We start from the raw sequence: 20276 nt of genomic DNA on the forward strand, positions 1-20276 counted from the left end.
ACCATCCTCCGGGCCTGTGATTGGCTTAGAAGTGGACATGTGACCGGAGCCAGCCCAATGGCAGGGACTGCCAGGGATGCTGGTACAAAGCTGGGTGCGAGCCGGGGATGTTGCAGCCTCAAAAGCTGCATCTTGGGACCTTAGGAGAAGGAAGAGACAGCAGAGCAGACACAGAAAGAAACCTAGTTCTTGACGATGTTGTTGAGCTGTTGGATCAAGCCTTGCCTGAAAGCCAATTTACCACTGGGCCTTTCATCACATGAGTCGATGACTTTGCTTTGTTGTTTATGCCATTTGGGGTTGATTTTCTGTGTCTAGCAACTTGAATCTAGAAGCATTCCTGACTACGAGGGGCGAGGGAGGGGCTGAGGCAGTGCGTGTGGGTCCTCACCGTCTGGGCCCAGGATCTGAGCCATCAGGCCTGCTTTCAGAGCAGCTGGCCCGGACTCCGCACATTCCCCGCTGTGATTCCTTGGCCAGTGTGGACGAGCCTCGCTCAGCACAGCTGCAAGCTCCTCGGGGCGGAGAGTGGAATGATGGCTCAGGGTTTTCGCCAACAGTCGCCCCTCCGCAGCCGCGCACAGCCTCTCAGATCAGCAGAGCCATGCGCTCTGGCATCCCCTCTGTTTCCTTGTGCCCCAGGCCCCAGTTCGTCCTCAGCATCTTTCAGAGGAGTGGCAGAGAGTCAGATGGGGCCGGGCCAGCCAGGCCCTTCTCCACAAGGGGCTGAGCCCTCCCGCCCGGCCGGCCGGAGGCAGGATCCCCGCAGCCCCGGCCTGGAGAAACCCAAACCCCTCTCACCGTCTTCCCTCCAGGTGCAGGACGGACCCGGCGGTGGAGAACCACAGAGAACACACACAGGGGTCCTCAGGAGGGGACGCACGCTGTCCAGCGTGCCTGTGCTCAGCCTTGCCAACCAGGAAGGAGATGGAGCCCAACACGGCAGCGACGTGCATGTGTGTTTATAGCAGGACGAAGGCCAGCGGCCTGGGGGGCACGGCACGGAGAGGCCGTGAGAAATAGGCACGCTGACCACCGGGCACTCGGTACACAGATTCCGGGAACGACAGGTGAGAATCTCCCGGAACTAACCCAGGCTTCCACTCGGAGACCTAGGCCATAAAAACACACGAGTGCAGAGAGGTCATTGCCCCCGGACGTCCAGCAAAGCGCAAGGATGAAGCAAACTAATAAGAAAACGATAGCGACGATAGCAGAGCGCCCAGTTAGAGAAGCCGTGACGTCGTCACATGTGCCCACGGTTAGGAAGGCTGAAGTTCCGCTGTAAACAGGCCCAGGGGGAGTGCGCAGTGCAGGATGTATGCTTACTGGGGAAGATCAGGCGAGGTAGGTCCGCCCCAAACTTCTTGCCACGGCCACCTCTGGAGGGGCCCGCGAGGGAACCCAAGAGGCCCCAGATGACGCCCTAGGGCTGCAGGCTGTGTCCTTCCAGCTCCATGAGGTCCCCGCCTGGCCACATGGGTGGGGAGGCCCCAGATTCAGCCCGTTCCCACCCAGGACCTCTGGCTTGTGGCTCGAACCTGCTGTGATCTTGGAGCAAAGTGGGAGGCAGCAGTTGGGGTGTAGGAATCTGTCCCCAGGCACCTCTGGGTGAGGCACACGGAATGATACGGTGAGGCGAAGGCATGGGGCTGGCCTTCCCAGACCACGAGGCGGGCCGGACAGGGCAGGGAGGAGGACCCAGAAGAATGAGCACGATTCCCACAAGCAGAGAGCTGGGGTGGGGGGGGGGGGTGGGAAGGCCTGAGTTCCAGGACTGCAGGGGCAGGGCGGTCACCAGACCAGAGCCTGAGCTCCCTGGCGGCCTGGAGACTGACTATGGTGGGCAGCATCTGGGCAGGAAACTGAGTGAATTCCTGGTGGCAGTGGGTGAGCCCAGGGGCCGGGGGGCACAGCGATTCTGTGCCAGAGAAACCTGGGCCCAGTCCCACGCCACCAAGCACAAGCTGTGTGATCTCACGTGAGACACTGTGCCTCTCTGAGCCTCTGCCTTCTGCCCTGAATGCTTCCCGCTCCTGGGGCTAGAAGGGAGAATTGCAGGGAAGGAGCCTGGCCTCTACAGATCATGGGGCTGTGCCGTCAGCTCTCGCGTCTAGGCATGGCCCAATATGGTTTGGGGCTCTTTTTGGCTGTGGTCATGGTGACCAGATGTGACTCACCAGTTGAAGTGACTGAGAAGGTGGGAGAGATGAGAGAAAGGAGATGGCCCCAGAGAGACTGCCTGTCTCTCCTTTGCCTCCGCTAAGAGGCACTGGCATCTGTCACAGCAAATGACCACCCCAGATGCCAGCTGGGAGGGCTGGGTCCGCCCAGGTTGGGGTCCCTAGGAGCAGGGCCTGGGACTTTGTCTCCTGTGCCACTGGCCACTCGAGGGGTTCTCAGGAGAAGGGCTGGCGGGACACGGGATGGGGCAGGCAAAACCAAGCCAGGGGGTGGTCTCAGCTGGAGACCAGCCTCAGCCTGATCTCATGGTGGCGGCGGGAGGGTGTCTAGAGCAGGAAATGCCCCAGAGCCAGCCAGGCACCCACCAACAAGGCGCCTCTCCCTTGTACCCCCTTCCTGCCACCGCTATTATGAGAAGCCCTGCGGGTGGTGCAAACCTGGGGGACAGCTAGTCTGGAGGAGGGGAGGGGCTTCTCTGAGCCAGATGCATCCAACGGGCCCACACCTGAGGTGGGTGCATCATGGGTGAGGGGCCCCACGAGGAAACCACGGCATCCACTGTGCTCCAGAACCTACACAGGGGCCAGCACTGGCCAGCCTGGGTCCCGCCCCACGTAACCTGTTTTCTCCGTCAGCGAGTACAAAGCCTGAGCCCCACAGCTGCATTTTGTTGTGATGCACACGCTGCTGGGAACAAATAGGAAGGAGGCCGGGGACTAAGGGCTGAGGGTCCCTTATTTCTGTGGGTCTCCTCCCGTCACACGGACCCCAGGAAGGCTCAGTTCCGCCCTGGGATCCGGCCCAAACATCTACCTCAGCGGCACTTGGATCCCCAGACCGTGCAGGACCCCATGGTGTCACATCCGCATGACCCACGCGTGCCCGAGAGATGCAGGGCACAGGGCGCTGCCGGCATCCAGCATGTGGTCAGCAGTGGGCTCACGCCGTGTCAGCCAACGGGTGGTCCTGGCCTCAGGCGCTCCTGCTGGGAACCTGTACACCTTTCTCATCGTCTAAACAATTCTTGGATATCACGGAGGAGCTGATTCTGGGCCCTGGGGGCCTCCCTGCAGGCCTCCTCCATCCCTCACATGCGTGGGAAATAGCCCCTGCCCGCAGCTGAGATCGGTCCTTGGCCCCTGAGCTGAGCCAAGAGCCCAGAGTGACACCGAGGGCTCTGGTGACATCTGGGGCCAGCCTCAGCCTCTCCTGGTGGCCCCGGAGCCCTGGCCAGTTGATGGCATTAGAGAATGTCATTTCAAGACGCCCTCTGGGCCCGCCATACCGGAGGCTCCCGGCCGGCCTGCCCGCAAGCCGGCTGAGGACCAGGAGGCGCGGTGCTCCCGGGGAGGGAAGGGGCGCTGGCCGCGGGCTGGCGGCGGGAGCGCGCGAGGCCCCCACACCGCCCCCCGGTGGCCGTCTGGGGAACGGCGCGGGTCCGCGATGGGTTTCGGGCGCACGCACGCGCGGGTCCGTGGGTCCCGCCGGGGGACGCGCGGCGGAGGAGCGCTCCGAGGGAGGGCGAGGCAGGCTTTGCTCTAGCCTTGTCCTGGAGCCCTGGGCGAGGTGCTGCCGGGGGGCGCCTGCGCGTGGGGGCTGGCTGCACTTTTGCTCGCGTTCACCGCGCGACCTTCCAATGAGGCTGACCCCGGGGCCTCTGGGGTTTGAGCGGCCTCAGACCGCATTGTCGCGCTGCGGCCACTGCCCTGGGGTCAGGCGCCCTCTCACAGCCTCTGCAGCTGTGCAGAGCGGACACAGCAGGACCTGCCTCTCCAGGAAGCCTTGGTTCCGTCCGTGCAGGTGCTTGACTGGGTGCGATGAAACTGAACCTGACGAGCCTCAGGCACGGACCCATATACACCATACCTGTGCACACGAATGCAGCGGCCACAGGCACACGCGGACATCTGATGCACACAGGTACACATCTGCACAAGCATACACGTCTGCATGCACACGCACATCACAGACTCGAATGCACCTGTACATTTGCACACAACACACACCCCTACACGCACGAGCACACACACATCACATGCACACACATGCCTGATGCACACACGTGCAGACCCAAACACCTTCACAGATGCGGACATATACACGCATGCACACACACGGCCCTCACCAGCCCTGTGAAGCTCTAGCTGTTTCCTCAGGCTCTGCCACCCCTGCTGGCAGCTGGCTGGACCCCCTGGATCCAGCTGACCTAGCTGTGGGGCCCAGACAAGGCCAGAGACCGGTGCTGGGTGTCCCCACCCAGAGACACACCTGGCTACCCGCCCCCCCCCCCCCCCCCCCCCCGCCCCGTGGATGCCCAGCTCCACACACCTGCCTTCTACTCTGAGGAGGCTGTTACAGAAGCTGGGTGCAAACCTTGGCTCCGTTGAACTGCCTTTTCATCTTGGGAGAATTGCATATTTGTTCTGCAGCTCAGTTTCGTCATCTGAACAATGGGTCATATCAGAGCATGCATGGTGGTTGTGCCGCTTTACAAGGCCTTCCTTATCAAGCCCAGGGCCTGACTTCGGGAAAGTGCTCAGGAAGTACGGGCTCCTGGCCTGAAAGGGAATCGAAGACTGCCCTTCCCCAGTGGAGAACCCGAGTCAGGACAAAGTGCTGTGATTTGCCCCAGCTCCCACAGCGACCTCGCAGATGACCTACACTCCCCGGCTTGCGGGGACTTCATTTCTGCTCACCTGGTGTGGCTGGGCTGGCTCCAAGAGCTCTGCAACTTTGTGTGGCTGTTTCCCTGAGGCTTGCATTTTGCTACCCTTGGCATTCCCTTCAGGTCTATTCACATCAAGAACTTCAAGCCCCCCCCCCCCCCCAGGAAACCACAGACTGATCCTATTACTGTAACTGACAATTAATGACTGCCTGTGGTTCTCAAAGAGAAACAAATTATCTAAATATTTCAGAGGGAGTAATAAAACATCTTCTGTTTGTAGCCGCACAATCTGCACCATTCACCACTTTATTGCCCAGATGCTGCTGTTGTCAATGAGCGTTTTCTCCTGTTATTTGGACGCTGCAAGAGCCTTGAGATCACAGAAAGCGGCAAACCACGTCCAGATGCTGTTTGCGGTAGGTTTCCCTGTGCTTGCAAGCAGGCAGCCTCTGGTGGTTGTTTGGTCTAGCCGGTGACAAATGACGGCCCCTTCTCTGCCCTGTCCAGGACTGCCTTCCCTTTTCCTCACCTCCTTTTCCACATCTGCTCACCCTTCCCAGCCCACCTCCTCCAAGAAGCCCACTGTAACTAATACGGCCCACGGCTCTCACCCTCTGAACTCGGGGAACCTATAGTTCCAGCCACAGGCTCTTGTGCTGCCATCCAGTCTCATATTGCCACCATGTGGACCCTGCTGGTGCCATCATTCCCGTGAATGCCAGCGGCCCCTCCCTGAGGATTTCCTCTGGCTTTGGCAGGGTGCTCAGGCTCAGCCATCACAAGGCAGGCTGGGAGTTCTGGAAGTAAGCTAAGCACCCACAGCAGCTCTCAGCCAACAGCGGAGGGAAACCCCACTGTGTGCCCACCAGAATGGCTGCAGTGTAAGGACTGACGATCCCAGTTGTTAACAAAGACGTGGAACTCTCTTACTGCGGGTGGAAGACCATTTTGGAAGACTGTCAGGCAATTTCACATAAAGTTCAAAGTACACCTGCCCATCCTCAGCAATCTTGCTTCTAGGTTAAACAAGATAAATTAAAAAATATGCCTTCAAAAAAGACTTGTACATAAATGAGGCAGTTTTATTCATAATATCACATTTTTTAAATGACACTGGTGTCCAATATGTGAATGGATAAACAAACTGATACTGCACTTTTTAAAAAATAATTTTATTTATTTTTGAGACAGAGAGAGACAGAGCATGAGCAGGGGAGGGGCAGAGAGAGAGGGAGACACAGAATCCGAAGCAGGCTCCAGGCTCTGAGCCGTCAGCCCAGAGCCCGATGCGGGGCTCGAACTCACGGACCTGAGATCATGACCTGAGGTGAAGTCGGACGCTCAACCGAATGAGCCACCCAGGCGCCCCATATACTGCATTTTTTTGAGAGAAACAGAGAGTGAGCGATCAGGGGAGAGGGGCAGAGGGAGAGAGACAATCTTCAGCAGGCTCACGCCCCGAGCAGAGACCAATGTGGAGGGGCTCAATCTCACCAACTGTGAGATAATGACCTGAGCCAAAATCAAGAGTATGACACTGAACCGACTGAGCCACCCAGGCGCCCTGATATTGCATTCAGTGGAATGTTCTTAAGTTATGAAAAGGCACGACGTGCTGACACAGCTACAGCATGGATGAATCTGAAAACATCATACTGCGTGAAAGAAGCTTCTTTCGCGTGCTGCATGATTCCTCTCTTATGAAATCCCTCAGACAGATACGCACGACTCCGTGGGATTTTGAAAACATCATGTGAACTGAAAGAAGCCATTTGAAACAGTACACACTGCATGACTGTATTTATACAGATTTCTGGAACAGGTGAAAGTAAGGTGTGAGGGTGAAACGCAAACAGTGGTTGCCTGGATGGGAAGGTTCCCCAGCTGATTTAGCCGGTCGCGGGGGAGGTTACATTGGGGGAGGCATTGGTCAAGTGGTTCAACGGTACCCGTTACTGACTGCACATCATACCTCAATAAAAACGTTTATACGTGGTCATTCCAAAAGTTACAGGGATGTAGCGTATGCGCAGAAAGCACCAAGGACAAACCAAACGAAAAACCGCTTGCAATTGCCGCTCCCCCGACATCAACACTTTTCAGGGTTCTCTTTGCTGCAGGCGCATCAGCACGTATTCGCGGCGCTGCATTCACACCGCTCCGTGCGCGCTCCCACCCGCGTGCGCGTCGGACCACCCCAAATGGCTCGGGCCCCGTGGCTTCCGGGTGGGCCCCGCCGACGGAGGGCGGAGTCCGGGGGCTCAGCGTCCCCGAGGCGCGCCGCGCCGTCCACCGCACGCACACGGGCGGACTCCGCAACCGCCCGCCCCGGGGAGCCCGCCGGCTGCCCCCTCCCCCGCCGCGTCTTCCCAGTCAGCCCCCGGCGAGGAAGCTGTCCCGGAATCTTCCCGGCGAGAGCAGGCGGGAACGCGTTTTCCGTGCCCGCCGTGCGGGAGGGCGGGCGGCCGGGCCCCGCGGGACGCTCAGCGGCCGCACTCCGGCCGCCATCCGGCCGCGCCGCGTCCCCGTGGCGACAGGGGCGGGGCCTCGCTCCGGCCCGGCAGGCGGAGGCGGAAGTCCGGCCCACCGGCCCGCCCCCCGGCTTCCCGTGATGCCTTGAGAGGCGCAACGTAGTCGGAAGCTGGTGGCTGCGGGGTGGGCGGCCGGCGAGCGTCCCCGGAGCAGCTAGCGGCGCGCCCGAGCCCGGCCGACCCCGGCGGACCCCGGCCGACCCCGGCCGACCCCGGCCGACCCCGGCGCACAAGACCGAGCCCGGACCCCGCCTGGTAAGCGCGTGACCCGAGGCCCCCGGCGCCCGCTCCCCGGTCCGCCTCGGCGGGCGCTCCCGCGCGCCCCCGGCCCGCCGCCCCCACCTCGGGGGCTGGAATCCTCCCGCAGCCGCGGGCCCCGGCGCGGCTCGCCCCTTTCCTCCCTCGGGCGCTGGCGCTGGCCGGGACGAGCGTCCAGTCGGGCCGGGGCTGGAGTCTGGGCGTCTTCCACCCTGGCAAGTAGGGGTTCCGGCCAGCGTGGGAGGGGGGGTGAGGGTCGGGGGAGGGGGACCGTCCGGTCTCCCTTCGCCACCTGTGCTCCCGCCCCTTGGCCGTGGACGACCCCCGCGAGGAGGCAGAAGCAACCCGTTCCATTTCGGTTCGCGTGGATGGAGGTAAAGCGGATGCGTCCTGTCTGCCCCGGTGATCGGCCTCGTCGCCAGTGTTGAGGAGTAATCGTGCCCGTCAAGTGCGGGCCTAGCACTCCTGCCACGCTCTGGTTACCGCTGTGCAGCAGGGTGACGACGGCCCAAGGGGTGATTAGCTCTGACGTTACCGGCCGGGGTTTAGAGATCGTCTGTGCTTCCACAGGGGTGTTTCGGGCGCTGTTTCTCCTGGTCCCCCGTGTAAGCGCCTTGGACACCGAGCAGCGTCCTCAGCTACTTTTAATGGTAGACACGGAGAAAGTCCCAACTTAAGGACTCAGCTTTCAGCAGTTAGCAAGTGGCTTACCTGATGAACCAAGAAAAGGTGTCCTCGTTTGGTTCAACGTTTCCTGAAGTTATGTCCACCTGCAGAAAGCTGCATTTTACCATCTGGATTTCAAGCATTAGGGATTTTTTGGGTTGTTTCTCAGGATAAATCTTATTTATGGTTTTGAAAGTTAGGAGGTGTTTTCATGCATCAGAGTTAGCATCTCAGAGGGTTAAAGGATGCTCACCTCCAAACGGGTCACCAAGGGGAGTTCCTTTTAAATCCAAATCAAGTCTTTTAGCTTCCACATGTTACCTTTCTGCTAGTTCTGCAAACATTTGCTCTGCCCAATTTTATTTTACACAGTTTCCAATTCAGAGCAAGCTCAGCCCCGTTCTGGCTTTTGTTTGCCTGTGCCCTCTTGACCAGAATGTGAACCCCTGAGGGAAGCTACAGTCCTCAGGAAAGAGCACAGGGCTGAGTATGGAGACCTGATCGGGCAGGGACGCATGTCAGCCCCACACACCAGCTTGCATGGGCTTCCCCAGTGGCCGCCACAAGACGAATGTGTGGAGAGGGCTTTGTGACTCAGACCCGGCAGGATGTCTCTCTAAGAGTGTGCGCTTATGTGTCTGTGTCCTTCCTTACCTGTCTGTGCCCTTACCCATCTATGCCGTGCTGTGGCCTAGGCGCTCAGTGTGACAGCAGTATCCCATTTGAATGAGTCTGGCCCAGATTATGGATTCAGGTGTTTGCCCTCAAGATCTGATGCTTTCGGTGGACTGTCACACGCGGCACAGAAAGCCGCAGAGCACAGAGGAGCCTTGGGTGAACTCTGGGTTTTGTTTCCGTCAGTTGTCGAAAACCAGAAACAACTGTTCATTTCTTGCTTGCTTCAACGAGCCTCAGAGCGGGAACATCAAAGTTGTGGCCTTCCAGATTTAGAAAGGTCAGTTGTGTGGAGAGTCGGCGTTCCCGTCTGTGACTTAGTTCTGTGTACTAAGGTTAAAGGTGAGATACAGGGCAGAGAAGCTCCTCCTGGGTTGTGTAGGCTGCACCGTCAGTAGAGGGTCTGTCCAGGCGGCAGAGAGGTGGCCTGGGGCCCACGGCCGAGTGGTCGTGGTGTGTGCAGAACCACGGTGTTGCTTTATGTCCAGCGCTGTGCTGGCTCCTGGCTCGAATCTTATTATGTCAGTGGTCCTGGTCATGAATTCAGCGGGCCAGGGGTTGACCTTGAACTTTGCCAAAGCTAGGAGATCCGTACAGAGTTGGTTCCGCTCTTCAGCCCAAGTTATGTGGCTGTTGTTCCCGACAGCGTCCCCGTGAGGCAGGGTGGCAGGTCTGTCCTGCCGTGGTCATGCCACCGGTCACCTCCATCACAGTGGCCCTACAGAGGACCTACCCGTAGACCCTCCCACAGGTCAGCCTCTCCACACATCAGTTAGGGCTCCCACTTCTGCCCCACGCTGCCCGCTGGGGAGTGGAAGGTGTGATGCGCAGAGAACCTGGGGCTCCCCGTCTTCTGTGATTATTGGCCCACGTCTGGTGTGTTGGCCTTCGGGCGGGCGGTCAGATTTAGCGGCCAGTCTGTGCACATTTTATAAAGACCACCCCTCGATACGGACTTTCTCAAGACAGGATGTTGTATAGATTGCAGAGTCTCGGTGGTGCGTGATGCTTAAGCAAAGCGGATGCTGCTGATTACGTTGTTCTCCATAGTCACATTGCTTTTGGCCTGGGAGCATGCAGACTGCTGTAGGTTTCTCTTAGAGTGTGGGGGACAGTTTCCTTGTGTGAGCGGTTCCCCGACGCTGCCTGTAGTAGGTTAGGGGTGTTGCCCAGAGCTTCCAGGCAGCTCAGCGGGGTTTCTTTGAAGCTGTGTGTTATGCTGTCTTTGCCCTAATTGGTCTTCTCGTAAAGTAACCTGTTTGTAAGTTTTTAAAGCTTCTTCTCTCCTTTCAGCACCATGGCCAGCCCACGAACCAGGAAAGTTCTTAAAGAAGTCAGAGCCCAAGATGAAAACAACGTAAGCGTCTGCTTTGCTTCGGTGCTTTGAGCTTCAGCAAACCTCTCGGAAGCGACCTGTAGCCTCAAAGCTCGCCCTGTGGCTGCCGGTCTTGAGTCAGCCTCTCCCCCGCTCCCTCTTGGGGGCACCTGTGGGGCCTTTGGGGTCCCTGGGCTCTGCCCTGCGTGCCTGGGTGAGTCGCATGTGGTTTCTCTGCAGGTGTGTTTTGAGTGTGGAGCATTCAACCCCCAGTGGGTGAGCGTGACCTATGGCATCTGGATCTGCCTGGAGTGCTCGGGGAAGCACCGCGGGCTTGGGGTGCACCTCAGGTCAGTGCCCTGCTCCCCCCGCACCCCCGACTCCACGGGGATCCTCGGCCGCGGTCGAGGGCCCACTGCTGGGTGTGGGATGATGGACCGACACTTGCCACCTTGCTGGCTCTGCGTGCCCTCGGGGGCATCGCGGCCAGGCTTCCGCCCCGGGGGAGCTCAAGTGTCATGTCCACGCCCTGGTTGGGGCGGGCGTGGGGGGCGGCTCCTGGGTACCCAGTGCTGCTAACTAGATCGGCGCCCGGCTTCTAGCTTTGTGCGCTCTGTTACCATGGACAAATGGAAGGACGCGGAGCTCGAGAAGATGAGAGCGGGGGGGAACGCGAAGTTCCGAGAGTTCCTGGAGTCTCAGGAGGACTATGACCCGTGCTGGTCCCTGCAGGAGAAGTACAACAGCAAGGCCGCAGCCCTCTTCAGGGACAAGGTGGGGACAGGCTGACCAGCCGTGCCAGGGGCCTGACTGCTGGCTGTTGTCTGGGCGTTGGCATTCTTCTGTGGACCCTGATACGCCTGCGGACAGGACACGCGGGCCGCCTCGTCCCACGTGGGGGCGGGTGGCGTGTAGTGGCGGGGGTGAGAACGGGCCTTCCCCACACCCTCTGGGGGAGCACCGCGTTCCCACATCTCTGTGTGGTGGCCAAACCATCCCAGGACGGCCACGCCTGCCGGAGGAACCATGTCCCTCGGGGTTGGAGCCGCTGCCTGGGAACTCACCAGCACCGCTGTTCACTGCCGCCAGCGTGAGACCCAGTCGGTCTTGCCGTTGACGTGTGTCAGGGTGGCCCCAGCCCGTGGCCGCTGGGCCTGGGGGGGGGCTGGGAGCAGCATATGGTGTCGCCGGTCCCTCCTGGCAGCTGCAGGCTCTCTCATCCCTGTGTCCCCTTGGCAGGTGGCCGCCCTAGCTGAAGGCAGAGAATGGTCTCTGGAGTCCTCGCCTGCCCAGAACTGGACCCCACCCCAGCCCAAGGCGCTGGCGACCACTGCCCCCCGGTAGCTGCTCCTCTCGTCTGGCTCCGCGCGGTTCTCGGCCCAGCCCCGATCTCGGCCCTGATCTTAGCTCAGGATCCCCTTACTGTTGCGGTGACGGCCCACGTTGTGAGACACGCCCAAAAGCCAGTGGGAAAGAGAACGTTCTAGGTTGCCGAAGCAACACAGGCTTTCGGTAGAAACGCAAGCGTAAAGTTGTGCCTGAGGTAGAAGCTGGTGCCTCCCCACCTCCCAAGGGCCCGTTCGGTGCAGGCTCTGCCAGACGCCCGTGACACGTGTGCATCTCTGGGAAGCGGCCTTTGTCCTCTCGGAGGGTGGCCCGCCCCCCCCGAGTGCAGCTATGCTGTGGTCAGGCTGGTCCCCACGGCACATCCCGTGTCCTCCTGCACGGCCGAGGCGTTGTTCTGGGGTGGCCGGTCTAGAGAAGGCTCCCTGTTTGCACCGGGGGTGCCCAGGCCACCCCCCACCCCCCCACCCTCCACTGCCACTGCTGGGGTGCTGGCTTCAGCCTCAGTCTCACCAGCCTCTGGGCTGCTTCCCTGCCGGCATGGGCAGGATGGAGCTGCTCTCGGGGTCCCTTTGCGGCCCCAGCTGGGGCTACAGTGTATCTGCTTGCTTGTCGCCAGCCTCGGCCACTGAGCCCGAGCTGCCTTTGGGACAGAGCTGGAGGCCAGCTGGCCTCAGGTGCTCCATTCTTGGAGGACCCCAGTGTGACCTGGTGGAGAGAGAGCACCTCCCAGAGACCCACCTGGTTCCCTCAGGCACCTGCCCGACCTCCCTCGGCCTCATTGAACTTTGACACTCCCATTTCAGAGCCTCTGGCCACCCACAGAGCTCCACCGGCTCCTCAGACAAAGCGTTTGAAGACTGGCTGAATGGCGATCTCGGCTCCTACCAGGGGTGAGGCCGCGGGCAACAAGGGGTTTGGTGGCTGGATGGCTCTGGGTGGGGTCCCTCCGGGCGGGACTGTCCCCCGGCCGTGGGCTGGGGCCCATTGCTGTGTGCAGAGTCTGCGTGCGGGTTCTGAACTGCTGTCCCTGGGCCAGCCCAGGTTTGAAGCGCAGTTTTGAGTGGAGAGAAAGCCCAACATTTAGAAGGAAAAAAGAACGCAACCTGACGCGTAAACGAGTTTTTGTCTCCGGAGCTGTCAAATAACTTCAGCGCTTTTTGCCGTAACCGTCTGGGGGCTGTGGGTCCGGCCGGGGGCCCCGACTGAATGCAGCAGGAGGGTCTTTTTCAGTGAGCAGGGGGTAGTCTACCCCATGCCATCTTCCCCCCCCCCCCCCCCCCCACCGCTGTGGATACACGTACTCAGGGAGGGGGGTCCCCCACCTCCATCCGGGGCCTGGGGGCCTCTTGTCCCGAGGCCGTCGGGAGCAGTGGGGCTGCGCCTGTGTCTCCCTGTCAGGGCCCAGGAGAACCGCTACGTCGGGTTTGGGAACACAGTGCCCCCCCCCCGGAGGGAAGACGACTTCCTCAGCAGTGCCGTGTCGTCCCTGTGCTCGGTGAGGACCGCGTCTTGCCCCGGGGACCGCCCTCTGCAGGAGGCCTGTTTTCTTTACAGCCAGGTTCATTCGCCTGGTGCGTTCAGGTCCCCACGCGCAGAGAGCTTTCTTCACTGTGACTACGAGATCCTTGTTTCCAGTGAACGGGGGAGGGGTTCTTCAGAGCACGACTTTCTGTGTGGTGCCTGCCCAGTCCCCCTCTGTCCTGGCAGAGCTCCGGGCACAGCGGGCAGCTGAGCCGTGTGGGCTCTAGCACCCTCGGAAGGGTGCCCGCTGCCCTTGGCGGCCTGGGGAAGGCCTGCCGGGGCGCTGGGCGGCCGAGGTCACTGCTCCAGGGCGGAAAGGCATGCCTCCAGCCGACAGCCTGCTGCCTGAGAGTTTCTCTGCGAAAAAACAGACGCCCGCCCGTATGGGGCACGTGCGTGTTTCCATGTCTCCTCCTGCCATGTTTTAGTTCTCACGCAAGAAGCTGAACGCAGTTGTCTCATTGTTTGGGGGGAGGAGGCTCTGTTGGGAAGCTGAGGTTTAAGTGAGCCATTTATGTTTTTAAACGGTCTCGATTGGATTTGGAGGCTCAGGGGGAAGCCTCGAACTCGGGCAAAGAGAACAGGCATCTCTACAGACTGGGTGCCAGGCCCTTGCCCCTTGAGGGGAGGTGGGGGGTGGAGAGCAGACGAAAGCACGGCCACGTGCTCGAGGTGAGGTCCGGACGGTCAGGGCTGGCGGAGCGCCGCAGAGTCGCGGGCGCTGTCCCGGCTGCCGTGGCCACCGGTCGGGGGCGTGTTGTCCAGGCGTGCCCACGGTGGGAACCCGTTCTTCGTGGGAGGCCGGGCCGCAGCTGTGGACAGAGCCCCGTGGGGGCGGCCTTCCTGCGGGGCTGGATGCGGACGCGGGCAGCCCCTCCGCCGAGAGGTGGGCGGCGTGGCAGATGGAGCCTGCCTGGGAGGCGCCCCCGCAGCCTCACCGGGGCCTCTCTTTTCAGGGCTGGAGCAGTTTCACCGCCGGAGCGAGCAAGTTTGCCTCGGCTGCCAAGGAGGGTGTGAGTAGCCCGCCCCAGCGCTCCACCCGTAGGACCCAGGCGGGCTGGGCTGCTCTGGGGTCTGGGGGTGCAGAAGGGTCTTGAAGGGGCTCCAACTGACGGTTGGAGAGCATTCCCAGGCCCAGGCTGTGCCATTGGCCCGGAGCCCCTGAGGCCGCGGCAGACCTCGGGGCCACACTGTTTGTTCTCTGCTCTGTAGCGGCCATCCGCCTCTGTGTCAGGGCAGCGCTGTTTGCTGAGGGCCAGCGGCCCTAAGAGATGCGTGCCGTCTTGAGGTGGGGCACGTCGTGACCCCTGTAGGCTGAGCGGTCCTGCCGGCCTTCGAGGTTCTGCTGCTGGGCACAGAGTAGCGTTTGTGCCAGCCGACCTTTCTCTCACCCTTGCCTTAGCGACGGGGTTAGGGATCTTGTCAGGACAAGTGGAGAGTGGGCCTGTGCTTGGAAAAGAACAGGCCACAAATCTGTCTAGGGATGTCAGCCTGGAGAGGAGGCTGTGGGTGGGGTCCAGCGGGTTGCCCGGCCAGTGTGGCCGTGCCGAGGAAGGTCACCCCGAGAAGGGAGAGCCCTGGGCAGGCTCTGGGCTGGAGTGAAGTCGCTGTGGACACTTCTCAGTGGTCCCCATGGGCCACTGTGCCCAGCACCCTGCCCTGCCCAGCATCCTGCCCTGCCCAGCCTGGGAGGAGCTCAGCGTTGAGGGGCCCAGGCCCTGTGGCCCTGGTGCTTCAGCCTCTGCTGGTTGTCTCTGTGTACTTGGCTTCGGAAGGTGCAGCACAGGGGTGCAGGTGTCTTTCAGCTGGAATCTTCCTTAGTGGCGGGGTGCCGTGCTAGGGCGAGCTGTGTGACTGCCCTGGGCGCCAAGTAGGTGGTATGGTCTGGGCCATGGGAAAGCTCCTAGGTGACAGGGCTGGGGTGGCCACCACCTCCTGGTGGGCCTGCTGCCCCAGGCCCGTGTGCCGTGTGGGTGTCCCTCCCAATGGCCTTCCTCCGACAGGGAGCTGGCCTCGTGCTCCAGGAGCTACTGTGGGGTGGGTGGCTGTCAGCAGACAGACTTAGGCCAGAGCTTTGTCTCAGCCCTGCGGAGGTGCAGCCTGGGGTCTGGCGTTGGGACAGGAGGTCCCAAAGCCACGTCGATTTTCTTTCAGGCAACGAAATTCGGATCTCAAGCAAGTCAGAAGGTAACAAAGGAAGCTTCTGTGTTCTGTGCTGTTAAAATTCCTAGTCTGATGTCCTGTTGGTGTTTGGACTCTGCCTGGTGTGCCCTCCTTGGGCCGTGTGCTTGGGGGAGGGGACGTGTCTGTGGCTCAGGTGTGGACAGGCCTGTGCTCCCGCACTTGGCCCAGGCTCCCACGTCCGTGTGCAGATGGGTAAGAGGCCGCATCTGCCTGGGGCCTGCAGGGCTAAAATCACCCCTCCATCGCAGCCTGGGCCCTGCACTGCTGGAGGGCCCCTGTGCGCTTGGCGGAGGGAAGCTGGGTGCTGCTGAGGCTACGCGTTGTGGGGAGGGGGGTAGGCAGCCGCACGCAGGCCACGCCCGGCCCTTCCTTGGGATGGTGGGTCTGGGTTCTATGGAAAGAGCACTCATCCTTCCCCAGTGAGTGCGTTCTCTTTGTGGGCGGTGGTTGGGGGCCTTAGGCCTTGGCCTTTTCCTTCAAATCTTGGTAGCCCCGGCAGTCCCCAGGGGGTACTGGAGCTGGGCCGCCTGTGTCTGCTGTTGGGAGTCAGGGCTGTGCAGGAGGTGGCAGCCCTGGAGGAGGTCCCAGGCGGGAGGATGTTTGCTTCTGCAGCAGAGCCTGCCCGAGGGTGATTTCTCACCCGGCCCCCCTCCCGGGCTCCTGGCTCGCTCGCTCTTGCGGTTCCGGGAGTTGCACGTTGGGCGCGGAAAGCAGTGAGGTCTGATGGCAAGAAGTGTGTACTCAAAGCCACTTTTGGGGACACCTGCTGGGGTGATGCCATGAGAACGTGAGGCTATTAACATGTTTGGACGTGCTTCCTGGTCTATGTCAAATGCTCCTAGCGCCCGCGCTGTCTCTCTCTCTCTCTCTCTCTCTCTCTCTCTCTCTCTCTCTCTGTTTCCCTCTCTCTCTCTCTCTTTTATCCCCCCACCCCACTCTCTGCCCCCCAACCCGCTCCCTTGCTGTCTCGGTAAAGTTTTGGGGCTCCAAGCAGCAGCCAGAGCCGGTAAGGCCCGAGCCTGTTCTCGTGCATGCCTATCCCCGTCTCTGCGCTCATCACTTGCTTTGCCCTGAGCTGTTCTGGACTGTGGCCTGTCGTGTGTCCTCGCTTACGTGTGCACACCCTCGGCGCTCCTCGCCAGCCCACTGGGCCCGTCTGGCCCGCTTGTGGTGCTCTGGAGTCGGGAACCGGGGACATTGCTTTTGCCGGGGCACCAGGAGCTGCTTGGCAGGATTTTCATTTCCCGGCTTGATCACCTCGAGCCAAATCACTGGAAGGAGCGAATCCCGGTGGCGAGCGTTGGGCGCCCACGTGGCTACCCGGTCCACCGAGGCTGCTGCTGCTTGACGTGCTCTCGGCTGCCCCGTCGTCCCCCCCCACCCCCACCCCGACCAGTCACCCACCTTGGCTCGTCCTCCGGCTCCGTCCCCTTTGCTCTGGTGACCGTGGGTGCGCCCGCCTGCGTTCCCGTCGAGGGGGTAGCCTGGGACCTGTAGCCGGCATGGCGGTGGTCTTCATGGGCCGGGATCGCGGGGGCTCTGCTGGGAACACTTGGAGGTGGCCACCGGCTGGGGCGGGCTCCCGACTACTTGCTGCCTCTCTGAGCCTCTCCGTCTGGAGTGAGGAGGCCTGGGACGGTGGTCTCTGGCCGCCCCACAGCCAGTGTGCCCGGGGGCCGCTCCTAGCGCAGCGCCAGGAGCGCGGGAGGCATCTGTGTGCTGCCGGGCTGCTCACCGTCTCCCGCCTTCCCTCTGTCGGCCAAGCTTGTGGCCACCATGCCAACCCATGCCCTGGGGGACACGCTGCCTGGGGAGCTCCCCTGACTTGCCCCTGTTTGCGCAGGCTTCAGAGCTGGGTCACAGTCTGAACGAGAACGTCCTCAAACCCGCCCAGGAGAAGGTAACGTGGCCCTCGGCCCCCAGTGGGCCCTCGTCCAGGGGAGCAGCTGGTGTAGGGGGCTCTCTCCATCAGCTCCTACTCGGCGGGGGGGGGGGGGGGGGGGTGAGTCCTGCCCTCCTGTGGGGACCCAGCTGACCGAGCGCGGGAAGCTCTCGCGGGCTGGGGACCTCGGGCATTGTCAGTCTGTCCTCAGGAGGTTGTCGGTGACACAGTCCCCTGCCAGGGAGGACGCCGCGTTAAACCAGGCTGGGCTGGAGTCAGTGGCCCCGGCGCCTTCACGTCTGGGGAGGGGGCAGCCCAGGGGGGAGACAGGGTCCCACGCGGCTGCTGCCACAGGGCTTTTCAGTTTGCGTCGGTCCTTTGTCAGAGACGGGCAACCGTGCGGCTTCCGCCACTCCGCTAAAGGTGCTGTTTTAACCCACGCAGGTGAAGGAGGGAAAGATTTTTGAGGATGTGTCCAGTGGGGTCTCTCAGTTGGCGTCCAAGGTAGGGCGGGCCCCCCGGGCGCCGCTGGAAGCCAGTCTCCACATTCCGGGGCGCCCGGAGCCGAGCGCCCGCTGACGCAGGAGGAGGGTCAGAGAGGCCCTGCGGTGCCGGCGCCACAGGAATGTGGAGACAGCTTGACGCGGCTTCCGTCCGTCCGCTAACCTGTCGCTTCTTTTTCTTCTGCCCTTGTTTTGCTGCCGCTGCCCTTTCCTTGGTGAGTGCCGACCTTGACGCTCCGCGAGGGCGTGCAGGGGCCTTCGCCTGCTCGGCGTCTCCTGGAGCTGCTGAGCCCTGGGCCTCTCTGTGCCCGTGGGCGTCCCTGGCCACCGACCGCCCCGGCGGGCGGGGGGGGGGAGTGTGGGACAGCGGGGCCCTAAGCCCCTGCCACGCTGCTTGCGTTTCTGAGCCTCTCGGGGGCTTTAAGTGAAAGGCCGTGTGTGCTGTGCGTGAGGACCCCGCTCAGCTGCCTCCTCTGTCCCTTCTAGGTCCAGGGGGCCGGCAGTAGGGGCTGGCGGGACGTCACCACCTTTTTCTCTGGGAGAGCGGAGGACCCCTCGGACAGGTATGCTGCTGCCCCCGTCCCTCTGTCCTGAAGGCAGGGGCCCCCTTTCCCTGGGTTTCTTCCCACAAGGTCTCTGGGGGCACGTCACCCCCAGGGGTGCAGGGGTTGCAGCAGCCCCCAGAGCCAGCTGGCAGCCCGACGTCTTGCTCTGGCCCCTGTGCTCAGTGTGGCTGTACCCGGGCCCCTGAGGGATGGGTGCAGGGGTTCAGTCTGGAGACGGGCGCTGAGCCCTCGTGTGCGGTCTCGGGTCCGGTGGGTGGATGCTGTCCCCTCGTTCACCGTCCGCTTGGGGCCGGCTGGGCAGGGAGAACTCGCACCACGTGTCTTCCTGACGTTCTGTCCCGAGGTTTGGGTAGCATGACTGCGCCAGGGGGCCCGTTGGGGGCACCCTCTGGACCATGTGGGGCCTGAGCACTTGGGGTCAGGGGGCCCGTTGGGGACACGAGAGGCCTTGTTCCCTCAGTCACCGGGACATGCTTCTTGTGGGGTAGGACTGGCGGAGCTGGGCTCTGGCCGCAAGGGGTGTGCCCAAGTCCTTCCAGAGGGTTCCGTGCCCTCAGCTCCAAGGCAGAGCCGCCCTGAGCTCTGGTGTGGACGTCACACCAGATGGGGCCCTGAGCCCCATCTCGGGGAGGACACTGGGGAGCGCGCCGAGGGAGGGCCTGGTGGCTCTGGCTGGTCCTCAGTCTCCCTCTCTCCCCCCGAGACCCCCGGAGGGCCAGAGCTACCGGAGCGGCAGTGGGGACAACCCCCAGAACACCGTCGACCAGAGCTTCTGGGAGACCTTCGGGAGCGCCGACCCTGCCAGGGGCCACAGGTCCCCAAGCAGCGACAGCTGGACGTGTGCGGACGCCTCGGCCGAGAAACGGAGCTCGGACAGCTGGGACGTGTGGGGCTCGGGCTCCGCGTCCAACAACAGGAACAGCGACAACAGCGACCTCGGGGAGGCCTGGGGGGGCAGCGGGGAGGGCAGAGCCAAGGCCCCCAAGAAGGCGGTGCCGCCGGCGACTCCGGTGGACGAGGGCTGGGACAACCAGGACTGGTAGGCCCCGCCGCGCACCCGCCCCCAGCAGCTGGGACGGCCACCGCGTCTGCACTTGGTCCCCACGTCTCCTCCCGTCTGACCCAAGAAACCAGCTGTGGCACGAAGACGGCACCTCGGGTGGGAGCCTGTGGGCGGGGCTGCCCGCTCACGTGGGCACTGGCCCTCCTGTGGTGGCCTGGCCACGAGGAGGGCGGGGTCCCGCCCCCGCGGGAGGCAGGCCGCCCCATCGTTCCCGTAACGCCCTTGCTAATAAACCCTCCCGGGTGGCCGCACCGCAGCCCGTGCAGTGTCGTGGCGTGGAACGTGTGCTCTCTCTCCAGCGCCTCAGCCCAGGCGTCTTCTGGTCGGGGCTTCTGAGGACCCTGCCCCGGCTCCTCCGTGTGGAAATCCAGAAGGGCCACCGGGGCTGGCGCTGCTGACCGCCCACCTCGCCCTCCTGGCCCTTGGTCACCGCCTGTCCCTCTCTCCTGTGTCACCTCTCCAGGCCTCCGTGCGCGGCCACGCACACCCCAGGGCCTCTGGCCTCGTCCCCAACGCCCAGGCCTCCTGTCTGTGCTTGGACTGAGGGCAGCACCCCGGGATGGCCCGGACGGCTGAGCAACAGGGACGTGAAAGCGGGGGAGGGACGCCAGCACGTTCCTGTCTGAGCCGGGCTGGCCCCCAGCCAGGTGTGGGGGTGCGTGGCAGAGGGGCTGGGCTCCCTTCCCGGGGCTCACAGACGAGTAGCACGCGGCGCTGTCCCGGGTTTGTTTCCACGTTCGGAAGCCACCCCGGCCGTCTGCGGCGAGGAGGGAGTTCCCGTCGGGCTGGGCCGCCGGCGCCCTGTCCCTGCCAGTGCGTGCTGCGCCCGCGGCCTGGCCTGCAGCGTCGTTTGGGTCTCCTTGTCCACCCAGAGCCCACGTGGCCGTCAGCCACCACGTGGCCGTCCCACCTC

At 62.5% G+C, this 20276-nt stretch overlaps 1 protein-coding gene across 8 annotated transcripts; it reads left to right on the forward strand.

The window, feature by feature from the left end:
- The first annotated feature begins 7450 nt into the window (after positions 1-7450).
- On the forward strand, positions 7451-19619 carry ARFGAP1 (ADP ribosylation factor GTPase activating protein 1). 8 transcript variants are annotated; one of them, XM_058686200.1, is made up of 14 exons: positions 7451-7638; positions 10276-10339; positions 10538-10647; positions 10900-11071; positions 11537-11637; positions 12448-12534; positions 13043-13139; positions 14122-14178; positions 15320-15352; positions 16326-16355; positions 17193-17249; positions 17676-17735; positions 18221-18297; positions 19004-19619. In XM_058686200.1, exons 2-14 carry the CDS (start codon positions 10280-10282, stop codon positions 19341-19343), a joined length of 1281 nt encoding a protein of 426 aa, XP_058542183.1. In that variant the 5' UTR covers positions 7451-7638; positions 10276-10279; the 3' UTR covers positions 19344-19619. The 8 variants fall into 8 exon arrangements, with proteins under 8 accessions (XP_058542183.1, XP_058542184.1, XP_058542182.1 ...); XM_058686201.1 differs by lacking the exon at positions 7451-7638 and adding an exon at positions 7918-9262 and having other exon boundaries at positions 18227-18297; XM_058686199.1 differs by lacking the exon at positions 7451-7638 and adding an exon at positions 7919-9262.
- The last annotated feature ends 657 nt before the right edge of the window (positions 19620-20276 follow it).

This window comes from Neofelis nebulosa, chromosome 9, assembly GCF_028018385.1.
Source record: "Neofelis nebulosa isolate mNeoNeb1 chromosome 9, mNeoNeb1.pri, whole genome shotgun sequence".
NCBI classification, from domain to species: domain Eukaryota; kingdom Metazoa; phylum Chordata; class Mammalia; order Carnivora; family Felidae; genus Neofelis; species Neofelis nebulosa.